At 47.0% G+C, this 15,697-nt stretch overlaps 1 protein-coding gene across 1 annotated transcript in view; it reads left to right on the top strand.

The window, feature by feature from the left end:
- Positions 1 to 5,572: 5,572 nt before the first annotated feature.
- The window catches only part of LOC140106444 (uncharacterized), a 62,894-nt gene continuing 52,769 nt past the window's right edge, over positions 5,573 to 15,697 (top strand). The window contains exons 1-9 of the mRNA XM_072130893.1: positions 5,573 to 5,712; positions 7,496 to 7,619; positions 9,344 to 9,535; positions 9,614 to 9,737; positions 9,837 to 9,913; positions 10,303 to 10,411; positions 10,908 to 11,002; positions 11,686 to 11,797; positions 14,091 to 15,105. Of these exons, the coding sequence (XP_071986994.1) occupies positions 7,512 to 7,619; positions 9,344 to 9,535; positions 9,614 to 9,737; positions 9,837 to 9,913; positions 10,303 to 10,411; positions 10,908 to 11,002; positions 11,686 to 11,797; positions 14,091 to 15,105 (1,832 nt within the window). The 5' untranslated portion in view covers positions 5,573 to 5,712; positions 7,496 to 7,511. The remainder of the gene's footprint in view (positions 5,713 to 7,495; positions 7,620 to 9,343; positions 9,536 to 9,613; positions 9,738 to 9,836; positions 9,914 to 10,302; positions 10,412 to 10,907; positions 11,003 to 11,685; positions 11,798 to 14,090; positions 15,106 to 15,697) is intronic.

Genomic DNA, 15,697 nt, shown 5'->3' with positions numbered 1-15,697 from the left:
GGGGAGAAGCCCTTCCCATGTGTATAATGTGGGTGATGTCACACAGGGGAGAAGCCCTTCCCATGTGTATAATGTGGGTGATGTCACACAGGGGAGAAGCCCTTCCCATGTGTATAATGCGGGTGATGTCACACAGGGGAGAAGCCCTTCCCATGTATATAATGTGAATGATGTCACACAGGGGAGAAGCCCTTCCCATGTGTATAATGTGGGTGATGTCACACAGGGGAGAAGCCCTTCCCATGTGTATAATGTGGGTGATGTCACACAGGGGAGAAGCCCTTCCCATGTGTATAATGTGGATGATGTCACACAGGGGAGAAGCCCTTCCCATGTGTATAATGTGGGTGATGTCACACAGAGGAGAAGCCCTTCCCATGTGTATAATGTGGGTGATGTCACACAGGGGAGAAGCCCTTCCCATGTGTATAATGTGGGTGATGTCACACAGGGGAGAAGCCCTTCCCATGTATATAATGTGGGTGATGTCACACAGGGGAGAAGCCCTTCCCATGTGTATAATGTGGGTGATGTCACACAGGGGAGAAGCCCTTCCCATGTGTATAATGTGGGTGATGTCACACAGGGGAGAAGCCCTTCCCATGTGTATAATGTGGGTGATGTCACACAGGGGAGAAACCCTTCCCATGTATATAATGTGGGTGATGTCACACAGGGGAGAAGCCCTTCCCATGTATATAATGTGGGTGATGTCACACAGGGGAGAAGCCCTTCCCATGTATATAATGTGGGTGATGTCACACAGGGGAGAAGCCCTTCCCATGTGTATAATGTGGGTGATGTCACACAGGGGAGAAACCCTTCCCATGTGTATAATGTGGGTGATGTCACACAGGGGAGAAACCCTTCCCATGTGTATAATGTGGGTGATGTCACACAGGGGAGAAACCCTTCCCATGTATATAATGCGGGTGATGTCACACAGGGGAGAAGCCCTTCCCATGTATATAATGTGAATGATGTCACACAGGGGAGAAGCCCTTCCCATGTGTATAATGTGGATGATGTCACACAGGGGAGAAGCCCTTCCCATGTATATAATGTGAATGATGTCACACAGGGGAGAAGCCCTTCCCATGTGTATAATGTGGGTGATGTCACACAGGGGAGAAGCCCTTCCCATGTGTATAATGTGGGTGATGTCACACAGGGGAGAAGCCCTTCCCATGTGTATAATGTGGATGATGTCACACAGGGGAGAAGCCCTTCCCATGTATATAATGTGGGTGATGTCACACAGGGGAGAAGCCCTTCCCATGTATATAATGTGGGTGATGTCACACAGGGGAGAAGCCCTTCCCATGTGTATAATGTGGGTGATGTCACACAGGGGAGAAGCCCTTCCCATGTGTATAATGTGGGTGATGTCACACAGGGGAGAAGCCCTTCCCATGTGTATAATGTGGGTGATGTCACACAGGGGAGAAGCCCTTCCCATGTGTATAATGTGGGTGATGTCACACAGGGGAGAAGCCCTTCCCATGTGTATAATGTGGGTGATGTCACACAGGGGAGAAGCCCTTCCCATGTGTATAATGTGGGTGATGTCACACAGGGGAGAAGCCCTTCCCATGTGTATAATGTGGGTGATGTCACACAGGGGTGAAGCCCTTCCCATGTATATAATGCGGGTGATGTCACACAGGGGAGAAGCCCTTCCCATGTGTATAATGTGGGTGATGTCACACAGGGGAGAAGCCCTTCCCATGTATATAATGTGGGTGATGTCACACAGGGGAGAAGCCCTTCCCATGTGTATAATGTGGGTAATGTCACACAGGGCTGTATTAATTAATTCTTATTGTTCTAATTCTTATTTTTTAATAATTGAAGGTTTTTTTTCCTAATGTGAGCGTTGACATTTGATTGAATTCATCTCCCATATATAGATACATTTCTTCAGTTATTAAAAAATGTAACTGTATGAAGATGATTTTCATAAATGAAAATTAAATTTTATCCTTTACAAACGAGATATACATACCACAACTGCCGCAGAACCTCTTCATACACACCTCAGCTTCCACAGAACCTCTTCATGGGGGCAGTGTCTGGCATATATTACTGGTGGCTGGCTATATACTGGGGGCAGGCTGGCTATATACAGGGAGAAGGGGTCTGGCTATTTAATAACTGGGGGGTAGGCGACTGGCTAGCTATATACTGGGGGACAGGAAGCTGTCTGGCTATATACTGGGTGGCAGAGGGCTGGATGGCTATATACTGGGGGACAGGAAGCTGTCTGGCTATATACTGGGGGACAGGAAGCTGTCTGGCTATATACTGGGGGACAGAGGGCTGGATGACTATATACTTGGGGGCATGGGCTGGCTGGCTAAACACCTGATGGGTAAGGCCTGGCTATATACTGGGGGGCATGAGCGGGCTGGCTATATACTGGGGGGCATGAGCGGGCTGGCTATATACTGGGGTGCATAAGTTGGCTGTCTATATAGTGGGGGGCAAGAGATTAGCTGGCTAAATACAGGGGCTGGCTGGCTATATAATGGGTGGAGGCTGTGACCAATGCATTTCCCACCCTATGCTTATACTCCACTCATTAGGTTTTCCAAGTTTTTTTTGTCTTGGGCACCTCAACTTACACTCAGGTCAGCTTATACTAAAGTATATACAGTATGTGTCCCTGGGCTACAAGGGTAGTAGCCCAGAATCCCCTTGAAAACACCACCTAATGGTTAAAGGAAATCTACCACTTAGTAATGCAGCATCTAAACCAAACATACTTGGTGTTTTGGGGTTAGATACTGATCCCGGATCACAGCTTCTTTAGGCATAAAAACACTTGGTTTCTGCAGAAAATGTCTTTATACAATATGCAGATAAGGTTCGGGCGCTCTGGCCCGGCACTCACATAGGGGCTCGGTCTTGCTATGGGGCCCGCAGTGTCAGGGGGCCTCGGCATCTGCAGTATTGGGTGTGTATGTGTGTTGTATGTATATATGGTGTGAATTTACTGTATGTTCATGCTGTATTTGTGTATATGTGTGTATATACTGTGTGAGTATACAAATATGTATATTTTTTAAGGGGAAAGTGGGCCCCATTCAGAAGGGCCCTGTCTCTCCTAGTTACACCCCTGCTATTAATTACTCACGCGTCTAGCCTGCATATAGAACTGCTCTGAGGGCCGGCTCTGGTAAGAGGAGGGGGCCTCCGGAATGTGATGCACGCTAGAGGCGCGCATAATTAGTGGTTGCGCAGAGCAGAGAGCGTGAGTGCCGGAACGTGGGAACGTAATCTGCATTTTTTAATAAGACATTTTCTGGAGAAACGAAATGCTTTTTTTTTGCCTAAGAGAGATCTGATCCAACATCAGTATCTGAACCCTAAACAGCAGGAATGTTTGGTTTAGATACTGCATTACTAAGTGATAGGTTCCCTTCAAATCACTAAATGTATACAAATCTTAAAAATGTATATACTGTACTAGTAGATTTGTGCAAAAGAGCAAATAATACTTTCGAAAACGCTATCACATGATGTAAAGGCCATACAAACCCATGTGGAAACCTGCAATGTATAGGCACAAGTAAGGGGGGGGGGAGAGGACCCCACATGTATCATCACACACTGGTGACTTCCTCAGAGGTCAGTGAGAATTGCACTATAACCTGCGCCTGGAGCTATAACTAATGCACAGACTCTGGAGAGGGGAGGGGTGAGGAGCTTTTACCTCTCCTCCTTTGTCCTCTCGCACCGTAACCTGGACAAGGACACGTTCAGGTGCATTAGCCCTTATTCTATACGATAATATGTATATAACAATGCACATCCTTGATTCTTTAGTGTGGGAGGTCCGGTGACCAGGGTTTAGATACTGATACTGGATCAGTTTATCCAGAAAATGTCTTTATACAATATGCAGATTAGTTTCAGGTGCTCAGCTCAACTACTAATTATGCACACTCCTAGCGTGCATCACATTCCGGCTGTCCCCTCCCCTTTCCAGAGCAGTTCGGCTCCTGATAATGAACACCCACAGCCTTCATTTGAAACCACCCACTCCCTCCATTTCCCAAGAGCTGGTGACGTCAAGGGGAAACGGAGGGGGCGGAGGGAATGTCATGCACGCTAGAGGCGTTAGTAGCAGGGGCGTAACTAGGAGAGACTGGGTTCCATAGCAGACTTCTAAATGGGGCCCACTTGCCCCTTAACAAAAATATTTGTATACTCATGGAGTATATACACACTATATACACAAATACAGCATAAAGATAATTACAGTAAATACACACCATATATACATACAGCATATTCACTTATATACAGTCTATATGCAACACACATACACACCCAGTACTGCAGATGCTGGGGCCCCATTGTAGCTGCTAAGGCTGCTGCCTCTGTAGTTACGCCCCTGGTGGACAGTATCACGTGTTGTCCGTAAGGATGAACACTGAGCTGAAGGCACTCGATTTTTGTGAACCTGCATGAGATCCTATAGAGCAGGGGGGTCAAACTCCTTTTCACTCAGGAACACATCAGCCTTATTGTTGCCTTAAAAGGGCTGAATGGCCATCTCTCCCAGGGGCAGCCATCTCTCCCAGGGGCAGCCATCTCTCCCAGGGGTAGCCCAGGCAGCCATCTGTCGTGGGGGCAGCCATCTCTCACAGAGCATCTCTCGCGGGGGCAGCCATCTCTCCCAGGGGCAGCCATCTCTCCCAGGGGTAGCCCAGGCAGCCATCTGTCGTGGGGGCAGCCATCTCTCACAGAGCATCTCTCGCGGGGGCAGCCATCTCTCCCAGGGGCAGCCATCTCTCCCAGGGGTAGCCCAGGCAGCCATCTGTCGTGGGGGCAGCCATCTCTCACAGAGCATCTCTCCCAGGGGTAGCCCAGGCAGCCATCTGTCGTGGGGGCAGCCATCTCTCACAGAGCATCTCTCCCAGGGGCAGCCATCTCTCCCAGGGGCAGCCATCTCTCCCAGGGGTAGCCCAGGCAGCCATCTGTCGTGGGGGCAGCCATCTCTCACAGAGCATCTCTCGCGGGGGCAGCCATCTCTCGCGGGGGCAGGCATCTGTCACAGGGGCAGCCCAGGTAGCCATCACTCGTGGGGGCAGCCATCACTCGTGGGGGCAGCCATCTCTCACAGGGGCAGCCATCTCTCACAGGGGTAGCCGGGTAGCCATCCCTCATGGGGGTATCCATCTCTCACAGGGGTAGCCTAGGTATACCATTTCTCACAAGGGTCACGTGTGTGAAACTCGGTGCAATTTTCTGGCAGAATGATTTGTTGCGCCCATGAAGCTTTATTCCCTTTGCTGCATTTTAGATGAATAAACACACGTGGGGCAGGGATGAACGGCTTTATTTTAGTGTTTTCTTTACAAAGCTATTCTGGATGATATACAGGTTTTAGTGGCGCCTTTACATTTTAATCTGTTTAATTGCTGTATATTTTACAGGTTGTGACTGTCTTAAAAATGTTGAAAAGCAGATTTTTTATTTTTTTTTCTGTTTTAGTGATGATTTATTCGTGTCAACATATAACTATGAGGCGTCTATGGACTCATCTTCATCTTTGCCCAATAACCTGACAAAGTTTCCAGAAATCCCTGGAGGGGGATGGACCTGCTGCTGAAACTTGACTCCGCCCCTCATGTGACTGATCACATGACTATGACATCACCAAAGGTCCTCGAGTCTGCAGAATCCAGGAGACACGGATAAGTTGTAATGTTATTGTTTCTCGTATTTGCGATGTTTGTGCCGGGTACTTGTGTAGAATTGTATGTTTGTCTATATATATATAGGTATGTGTATTCTTATAAGCGCATGGATCTATCATATATTATAGATTTTTTAATATATATAATACAGGCAGTCCCCGGGTTACGTACAAAATAGGGTCCTTTGGTTTGTTCTTAAGTTGAATTTGTATGCAAGTCGAAACTGTATATTTTATAATTGTAGTTCCAAACAAAAATGTTTTGCCCCAGTGAAAATTTTCAAAATTTTGGCTAAAATGGGACCAAAGATTATGAATAAAGCTTCATTACAGACACCTTACAGCTGATCATTGCAGCCTGGGAATATAGTAACATCCGGAGAGGTCACCAGAGGTCACAGTGGGCAGAGGGGTCCGTCTGTGAGTCGTCTGTAAGTCGGGCGTCCTTAAGTTGGGGACCGCCTGTATACAGATGCGCATTATGGGAGAGATTTAGGACAAGTCTCATAAATCTTCATCTTTCATGCCTTAAACTTATTGATTATAATACATCGAATATTTAGGAGGGGCAGAACGGGAAAAAATGTTCTCGTGTTTTTTGTTTTTTTACAATGTCCCATCATTCAGTGGTTTGGGTTTTTTTTGGGTTTTTTATTTTTGTGGTGGTTACCAAACAAGTGTGTATTTATCTTACTTACCGTATATTACTTATTATAGGGTTTTTTTTTTCCCACAATTTCGTATATTTTAAAAAAATATTTTTAGTGCACATTGGGGCTCATTTACTAAGGGTCCGTCGGACGAATTTTCGTCGGGTTTCCCGACGATTTCCGTTTTGCGCCGAATTGTCCCGGGGATTTTGGCGTACAGGATCGGATTTTGGCGCATCGGCGCCGGCATGCACGTGACAGAAATAGGGGGCGGGCCATCGGACGACCCAACGGATTCGGACAATACGCAAGATTTAACATTTAGAATTGTGTCGCAAGAGACACGCTTACAAGCACCGGGAAGTAGAAGGTGAACTCCGGCGGACCTTGTGACACAATTATAAATGTTAAATCCCGCGCGTTGTCTGAATCCGTAGGATCGTCTGTCGGCCACGTCTGTCTGTATGAATTAATATTTTCATCTATTTGTTCTCCTTTACCACTTTTGCACGTTTTTGTCTGACCAAACCTTAAAAAGCTTTAATAATTTTCAGCCATAACTTTTTTTTTTTTTTTGCTGCTATACCTTAAAAGAATTGGTGCATAATTAATATACCATATGTGTGTTTTAATTAGCTTTTTTTTTTTCAATGTTACGGCATTGAAATTTGTCAGCCACCTAATAATACAACACCATAAAATTCAATTTCGAATGGTCCCTTCTTTCTGGACACCAACCAGGAGCCCGTGTTTTGTTGTGTTCACACTATTCAGTTGTAGTTGTAACTACTAGGACATACTCCTCCTGGCACATGCTATCAGGCGTGATATACTTGGCTGCCCTGGGGGCCTTTGTTAGATCTCCATAATGCCATTTGGCCCCCGGAAATTGCAATTTCAGGGTTTTTTTTAGCTAAAAAGGAAATTCTGGATGTAATGGTGATGTGTGTATTGTAAGTTATGTGTAAGATGTTTTTATATATCCTATGTGCAATACAGAGAGCTCTTCTGCCCTGTTGCTTCACCTCCTAGGAGAGATACAGTGAGGCCCACAGATTCCATTCCATGTGACAATTTTTTTATGTTTTTTTTTTTTTTTTCAAGAAAATAAAATCTTACAATCATTAATTTTGTGTAGGACCCTCCACAAGATAATGGTCCTTTTCCTGACTGACCCGCTGTTCGTGGACAAGGACTGGAACGCAATGGCTGAAAGGATACTAACACTGACCCTAGAAATCATCTACCTGGTGACTGGAGAGGTAAACCGTTCTGGAAATCATTTCATTGTCAGGGCAGGATGGGAAGCGGATAGCGAGCCCTAGAACTAGACTCCACAACCTGTCCCTGCCTACCTGCCGCTTGAGATCCCCGAAAGCACATTGTCCGACTCCAATGCCCTGTGCTACGTTTTATCTTTGTTTTTTTTTATAAAATCTTGGGCAACCCCTTCAACTAGAACATATAGGGGCACATTTACTTACCCGTCCCGTTGCGATCCCCGAGGTGCGTTGTCCGACGAGGATTCGAAGCTGCCGTGATTCACTAAGATCGTGCGCCCAATATCCTGCATGTGTTGCTCCCCACTCAGGTCCCGGAGTTCACCTTCTTCTTCCTGGTGCATGTAAGTGCATTGTCTGTGTATAATGCGCTGTGCGGGGAGTCACTAAGATCCTGCGCCCGATATCCTGCATGTGTCGCTTCCCCGCTCAGGTCCTGGAGTTCACCTTCTTATTCCTGGTGCATGTAAGTGCATTGTCTGTGTATAATGCGCTGTGCGGGGAGTCACTAAGATCCTGCGCCCGATATCCTGCATGTGTCGCTTCCCCGCTCAGGTCCCCGGAGTTCACCTTCTTCTTCCTGATGCATGTAAGTGCATTGTCCGTGTATAATGCGCTGTGCGGGGAGTCACTAAGATCGTGCGCCCGATATCCTGCATGTGTCGCTCCCCCGCTCAGGTCCCCGGAGTTCACCTTCTTCTTCCTGGTGCATGTAAGTGCATTGTCCGTGTATAATGCGCTGTGTGGGGGTCACTAAGATTGTGCGCCCGATATCCTGCATGTGTCACTTCCCCGCTCAGGTCCCCGGAGTTCACCTTCTTATTCCCGGTGCATGTAAGTGCATTGTCCGTGTATAATGCGCCGTGCGGGGAGTCACTAAGATCGTGCGCCCGATATTCTGCATGTGTCGCTTCCCCGCTCAGGTCCCCGGAGTTCACCTTCTTCTTCCTGGTGCATGTAAGTGCATTGTCCGTGTATAATGTGCTGTGCGGGGAGTCACTAAGATCGTGCGCCCGATATTCTGCATGTGTCGCTTCCCCGCTCAGGTCCCCGGAGTTCACCTTCTTCTTCCTGGTGCATGGGATGCAACACAATTTGAATATTAAATTCTGTGCTGAGTCTGAATCATCTGACTACTGCCCTCCGATTTCTGTCGCATTAAAGCTGGCGCCATGCGCCAAAATCCGGTCACGTGCGACACAATCCCCTTCTAAATCCCTGTCACAGCGGCGCAATCCCCGAAAACCATGAACAGTCCGACGGCTGGCAGTGCTTAGCACCTGGAATTTTACAAAAATAACAAAATAAGGGAATGGGGTCCCCTTTTCCCTTAAAAATATACGTATTTGTACACATGTGTGGATTACAATCACACACATTTATATGTGTATATACATATAGCTTATACACACCATATGCACAGATACCGCATACAGTCATATATATATGTGTGTGTACAACATAAATGCAATAGATACACTATCTTATACACACATATATCATATACACATCAGCATATACACACCCAATACCCCAGATGCCAGGGCCCCCTGACACTGCGGGCCCCATAGTAGCTGCTACCACAGTAGATACACCCCTGGGAATGTGTCTGACCAGTAATCTGCCTGCCTCTCGGTCTCATACTACCAGCTCGAGACATGACAGTCATAATACACTGCTGAACCGTGTTTTTTTTCTATAAACAGGAATTCATAGTGGTAAAGAAAACTTCTGATAAATGCGCGGCGTCCAGGAGCCAATCCCATTTAACAAAGTGTTGCAACTGGATGCCGAACCCCATGAAGATGCCTCAAAAGGAATCAATTATTAGTAATGGAAACAAAGAGGAAATGATTCTGGAGATCACCAACAAGATCCTGGAGCTGCTGAGCGGAGAGGTGAGCGCTGCAGGGAATGCTGGGACATTATACAAGGGGTGATGTGTCTGGTGATGACTGTGTCATTGTGGTTGTCAGGTTCCTATAAGGTGTCAGGATGTCTCCATCTATTTCTCCCTGGAGGAGTGGGACTACATAGAAGAGCACAAGGACCTCTACAAGGACCTCATGATGGAGGACCACCCGCCCCTCACATCACCAGGTAAGAGGAGATTTCCTTTAATTGTAGAAGATAGAGAGGTTTTTCAGGTACAATAATAATAATTCATTCAAGTCATTGTGTATGTTTTGTTTGCTGCAGATGGACCAAGCAAGAAAAATTCGCCCCAGAGATGTCCCGGTCCAATCTCTCATCAGGATTTTCTAGAGAAAGATCAGGTAGATGGAGCCAGGATCTCACTAGATTCTGTATTTTAACTTTATATGAGCTTCCAGGACTAGAGATGAGCGGAGCTGAGGGTCTGGTTTACCCGAACGTTGAGCTCAGCTGCACGACCTGGACTTATTGCCGGCCATACAGCCAATCCGGCAACTTGATGTCTGTGATTGGCCAGCTGGACACCAAAACCAGGGCTCATTTACCAGATTGGCTGTTGGGCCGGCAATATGTCCAGGTTGTGCAGTTGAACCTGAACGTTGGGTCTTCTCATCTGTATCCAGGACCTTCTGTATATGTGTAAATATTCCTTGCGTGGACGTTATATTAAGGAATAATCTGATTGGTTCAACTCAATGGAGGCAATTTATTGTTTCACCTCTTTAATCAGGGGGAAAAACCCACAAATACCAAGACAGAAGCAATTGTAGAAGAAGATGTGTTAGCATCTGGTGATCAGCCTTGTAAGGAGGAGGAAGCTTCTGTAGATATTAAGGCAGGTAAGTAGCGACCGTTTATTATGACTTCCCGGGAAATGCGACTATGAGGGGTAAAAGGGGGAAACCAGGTTTAACTTCTTAACCCCTTCTCTCCGCATCTGTTTTCCATATTAATGCCCAAGCCATTTTCCTCACCATGAAGCCAGATTACTGTTCATACCAGTGGCTTAACTAGGAGAAGCAGGGCCCCATATCAGGCTTCTGCATGGGGCCCCCCTTCTTAAGAATTATACATATTTATATACTTACACATGCAAGTTACAATCACACATTTATACACACATATAGAACATATATGTTATATACATGTTATGCTGTACAGTGTGCAGCATAATATGTATATAATGGTGCACATCCTCCACTCTTTAGTATGTCAGGTAGGATGACGGGGCCCCCTGACACTGTGGGCCCCATAGGCGGCTGCTACCACTGTAGTTACGCCCCTGGTTCATACGCACAATCCATGTGCTCTGTATAACGTGTGCTTTTCCTATAGATCAGTCTTTGACGAAGAACTTGCCTAAAGGTTGTCCCAACACTTCTGATTCCAGGGATTCTTTGGAAGAAAATAATAACCTGTGGGAGAATCAGGTAGAGATCTATCGCTCAGGTCTAGTGTCATTATTGTCGGATTCCTGTAGTTACCACTTTATTATTAAAGCTGATTGAATACGTCTCCTATTCTGTTATCATGGATGTGAAAGGGTTTATCATGATATTTGTCACAGGATTACCGGGATGTGACCTCTGAGACGCACAAAGATCACTACAGCAGCATCTGTATAGAAGCGACCGGGATCTTTGAGAGCAGCATTAGGCCGTGTCTCTCAGTCCTGTGGGGGGAGGGGTGGGCGGTTGTCAACTGTGCCGTAGGATGAATGTTCATCAAGTGATTTAGCAGTCCTTCTTATTACTTTAGTGCTGTCTGCAGACTCTACGTGGATCTTTGTTTACATGTTGTTGTGTATATCAGTACATACAGTATACGTGCAGAGACATGTCTAATAGAAGAGATTTACTGAAAAGTGGCCAAACCCTTTAATTACTTACAGCTCTTTTTACACTATCTTTCCTGCATATTAATTGTACTTGAAATATACCTATGGGCTTGGATCTGATGAAATTCTTTTGATTGAGAGTTGGGATTTCTGTTTTTGTCTTGCACAAGTAGAACCCATGCTTTCATTATCTGATATTTGTCCTGGTAGAATCCTTTTAACCTCCGCCAGTATATGCTCTGAATTTCAAGTTATTTGCTTCAACTTTTGCAACAGGTTAAAGATCTAACAACCATCAAAGTTGATGTTATCGGAGAAGAAGAAGAGACATATGTTTGGGGTCATCGATCGTATAAGGAGGAAGAAATTCCTCTAGATATTTGCTTAGGTAAGTAGTAACCACTAGACAGAATATTTAAATATTGTACATTACAGAACAGATAACGGGTACAGGTATATAACAGATTTACATGACCATTCAGGATCTAAATTGAAAAAAAGAAAGGAAGTGGGAGTCCTATTCATATAATATGAAATTTGTGGACATTGACTGCTGCCAGGTATAGAGACTACTTATTTTCTTAAAGGGATCAACTACTTGTCCCCTCTGGTAGTGGGCTTGGCCCAATGGCACATGCATTGCAACTGATTGGAAACAAGCCCCATGTGCTATGCATGTAAACCACATGTGCAATCGGGCCAAGTCCCACATATGAACGCAAGTCAACCAGAACAAGATAGGGCCTTAAAGTCAAAGGGGGAAATTTATCAGAAGTGTCTGAGGTCGAAATGCTCTGTCACGGGTGCTCCTGCGACCCATGTCGCAGGCACACCCGTGCCCCTGTCTGCTCCCCAGGACCCAAGTGGATGGCAGTCTCACCTCGCCGCGTTCCAGTTCCGGGCGTACATACCGGCTTCCGGAGATTTAAAGGGCCAGCATGTCGCTAATTGGCGCTGGCCATCTTGTATCCGTTAACTAGCCGGCCTCTTCCTACAGTCCCAGCTGGATCTTGTGCATCTTGTCTGAGAGAAAGCTGGTTCCCTATGCCTTGCATGCCCTGCTGGATTCCTGTTATGACTCCGGTTCCGTTCCTGACTTCGCTCCTGTGCTGCCTGACCTGAGCTTCCGCTACGTCCCCGACTCTGATCCCGTGCTGCCTGTCCTGACCTGAGCTTCCGCTATGTCCCCGACTCTGATTTCGTGCTGCCTGTCCTGACCTTCTGCTGTGTCCCCGACTCTGATCCCGTGCTGCCTGTCCTGATCTGAGCTTCCGCTACGTTCCCCAACTCTGATCCCGTGCTGCCTGACCTGACCTGAGCTTCCGCTACGGCCCCAACTCTGATCCCGTGCTGCCTGTCCTGACTTTCTGCTGCGTCCCCAACACTGATCCTATGCCGCCTGTCCTGACCTTCTGCTGCGTCCCCAACTCTGATCCCGTGCCGCCTGTCCTGACCTTCTGCTGCGTCCCCAACTCTGATCCCGTGCTGCCTGTCCTGACCTGAGCTTCCGCTACGGCCCCAACTCTGATCCCCTGCTGCCTGTCCTGACTTTCTGCTGCATCCCCAACTCTGATCCCGCGCTGCCTGTCCTGACTTTCTGCTGCGTCCCCAACTCTGATCCCGTGCTGCCTGTCCTGACTTTCTGCTGCGTCCTCAACTCTGATCCCGTGCTGCCTGTCCTGACATTCTGCTGCATCCCCAACTCTGATCCCGCGCTGCCTGTCCTGATCTCCTGCCTGTCCTGATCTCCTGCCTGTCCTGATCTCCTGCCTGTCCTGATCTCCTGCCTGTCCTGATCTCCTGCCTGTCCTGATCTCCTGCCTGTCCTGATCTCCTGCCTGTCCTGATCTCCTGCCTGTCCTGATCTCCTGCCTGTCCTGATCTCCTGCCTGTCCCAACTCTGATCCCGTGCTGCCTGTCCTGATCTCCTGCCTGTCCCAACTCTGATCCCGTGCTGCCTGTCCTGATCTCCTGCCTGTCCTGATCTCCTGCCTGTCCTGATCTCCTGCCTGTCCTGATCTCCTGCCTGTCCTGATCTCCTGCCTGTCCTGATCTCCTGCCTGTCCTGACCTTCTGCCTGTCCCAACTCTGATCCCGTGCTGCCTGTCCTGATCTCCTGCCTGTCCCAACTCTGATCCCGTGCTGCCTGTCCTGATCTCCTGCCTGTCCCAACTCTGATCCCGTGCTGCCTGTCCTGATCGCCTGCCTGTCCCAACTCTGATCCCGTGCCGCCTGTCCTGATCTCCTGCCTGTCCCAACTCTGATCCCGTGCCGCCTGTCCTGATCTCCTGCCTGTCCCAACTCTGATCCCGTGCCGCCTGTCCTGACCTCCTGCCTGTCCCAACTCTGATCCCGTGCTGCCTGTCCTGACCTCCTGCCTGTCCCGACACGCCGCAGCAAGTCCAATCCGCTTTTAGGCGGGCTCTGATGAAACCAGGTACCACTTAGACTCCAGGATGTCGGCTTACGTCATGGTCTGTGGTGATCCAGTGGATCCACCACCCCTGAATCCTGACAATCAGAGCTCAGCTTTCATTTTCCCACAAGCTGAGCTCTGATTGGTTTCCATGGTCAACTAGAACAGTTCTACATCAGACACTTCTGAAAAATTTCCTCCAAGATGTCTAAATACATAAAGGAAATAATTGTACTGTTATTAATGTAACAATTCTCTTTCCCAGTAGATGACTACATTTGGGAGAGTCGCCCCTCTGTTTCCTCAGCTCATGAAGTGGCAGAGAACCTTGACACACAAGATCCCTATGGGGAACATGTCATTACTCCGACTATGTCCTTAGATCTTTACAGCAAAGGTTTAGCTAATGCACCATATCATCTAGAAGGTCCTCCCTGTGACTTATTTAAGATTTCAAAGCAAAGGAAAGACCTTAAAGAAGGTAAAATATTTCCGTGTTCCGAATGCGGGAAACATTTCAAAAAGAACTCTAATCTCTCGATGCACAAGAGAATTCACAGCGACGAGAAGCCGTTTTCCTGTTCAGATTGTGGGAAATGTTTCATCCAGAAATCCGATCTTGTGACCCATCAGAGAATCCACACAGGGGAGAAGCCGTTTTCTTGTTTGGAGTGTGCCAAATGTTTTACCCAGAAATCGGCTCTTCTTGAACACCAGAGAATTCACACGGGCGAAAAACCACATTCGTGCTCGGAATGTGGGAAACGTTTTACCCAAAAATCAGTTCTCGTTAAACACCAACGAACTCACACGGGAGAGAAGCCATTTTTGTGTTTTATTTGCGGGAAAAGCTTCACCCAGAAGTCAATCCTTGATCAACATCAGAGAACTCACACCGGGGAGAAGCCCTTCTCATGTCCCGTGTGCGGGAAATGTTTTACCAGCAAGTCAGGACTTGTTACCCACGAGAGAACCCACACGGGAGAGAAGCCATTTGCATGTTCTGAGTGTGGGAAATGTTTTAAAAAGAAATCTAATCTGAATAAACACGAGAGAATTCACAGAGAGGAGAAGCCATTTTCATGTTCACATTGTGGGAAATGTTTCACCGAGAAATCACAACTTAATAAACACCTAAGGATCCACACGGGGGAGAAGCCATTTTCATGTTCGGAATGTGGGAAGTGCTTCACCCAGAGATCACATCTTCTGACACATTATAGGGTTCATACTGGCAATCATTCGCAAAATGCTGATTTTGCAGAAATCCTTTTAGAATGACATAATAATAATAAAGGTGTTTCTATTACCGGTAGTTCCCTGGATTCTGTGCTCAGTTAATGAATGTTTATGAATACAGGCGGTCCCCTACTTAAGGACACCTGACTTACAGACGGACCCCTCTGCCCCCTGTGACCTCTGGTGACCTCTCTGGATGTTACTATAGTCCCAGGCTGCAATGATCAGCTGTAAGGTAATGAAGTGTAATGAAGCTTTATTGATAATCCTTGGTCCCATTACAGCAAAAGTTGTTGAAACTCCAATTGTCACTGCGACAAAAAATGTTTTTGTCTGGATCTACAATTATAAAATATACAGTTTCGACTTACATACACATTCAACTTAAGAACAAACCTCCGGACCTTATGTTGTATGTAACCTGGGGACTGACTGTATTCCTAGCCAATCCTCTGAATAGGAAACCAAGTTCACACACGTGTTAGGTACAAGATCTCCCCTGTTCATAGCGGGCAGAATAGTACAGCAGTCTGTATTTTTTTACTTACCCGGTCCAGTCGCGATCCAGCTGCGCGTTCTCCGACGAGGATTCAGGTTCTGCTGGGATTCACTAAGGTCGTGCGCGCGATATCC

This window comes from Engystomops pustulosus, chromosome 11 (genome assembly GCF_040894005.1).
Source record: "Engystomops pustulosus chromosome 11, aEngPut4.maternal, whole genome shotgun sequence".
NCBI classification, from domain to species: Eukaryota; Metazoa; Chordata; class Amphibia; order Anura; family Leptodactylidae; genus Engystomops; species Engystomops pustulosus.
This window is presented reverse-complemented; position numbering and strand designations above follow the sequence as displayed.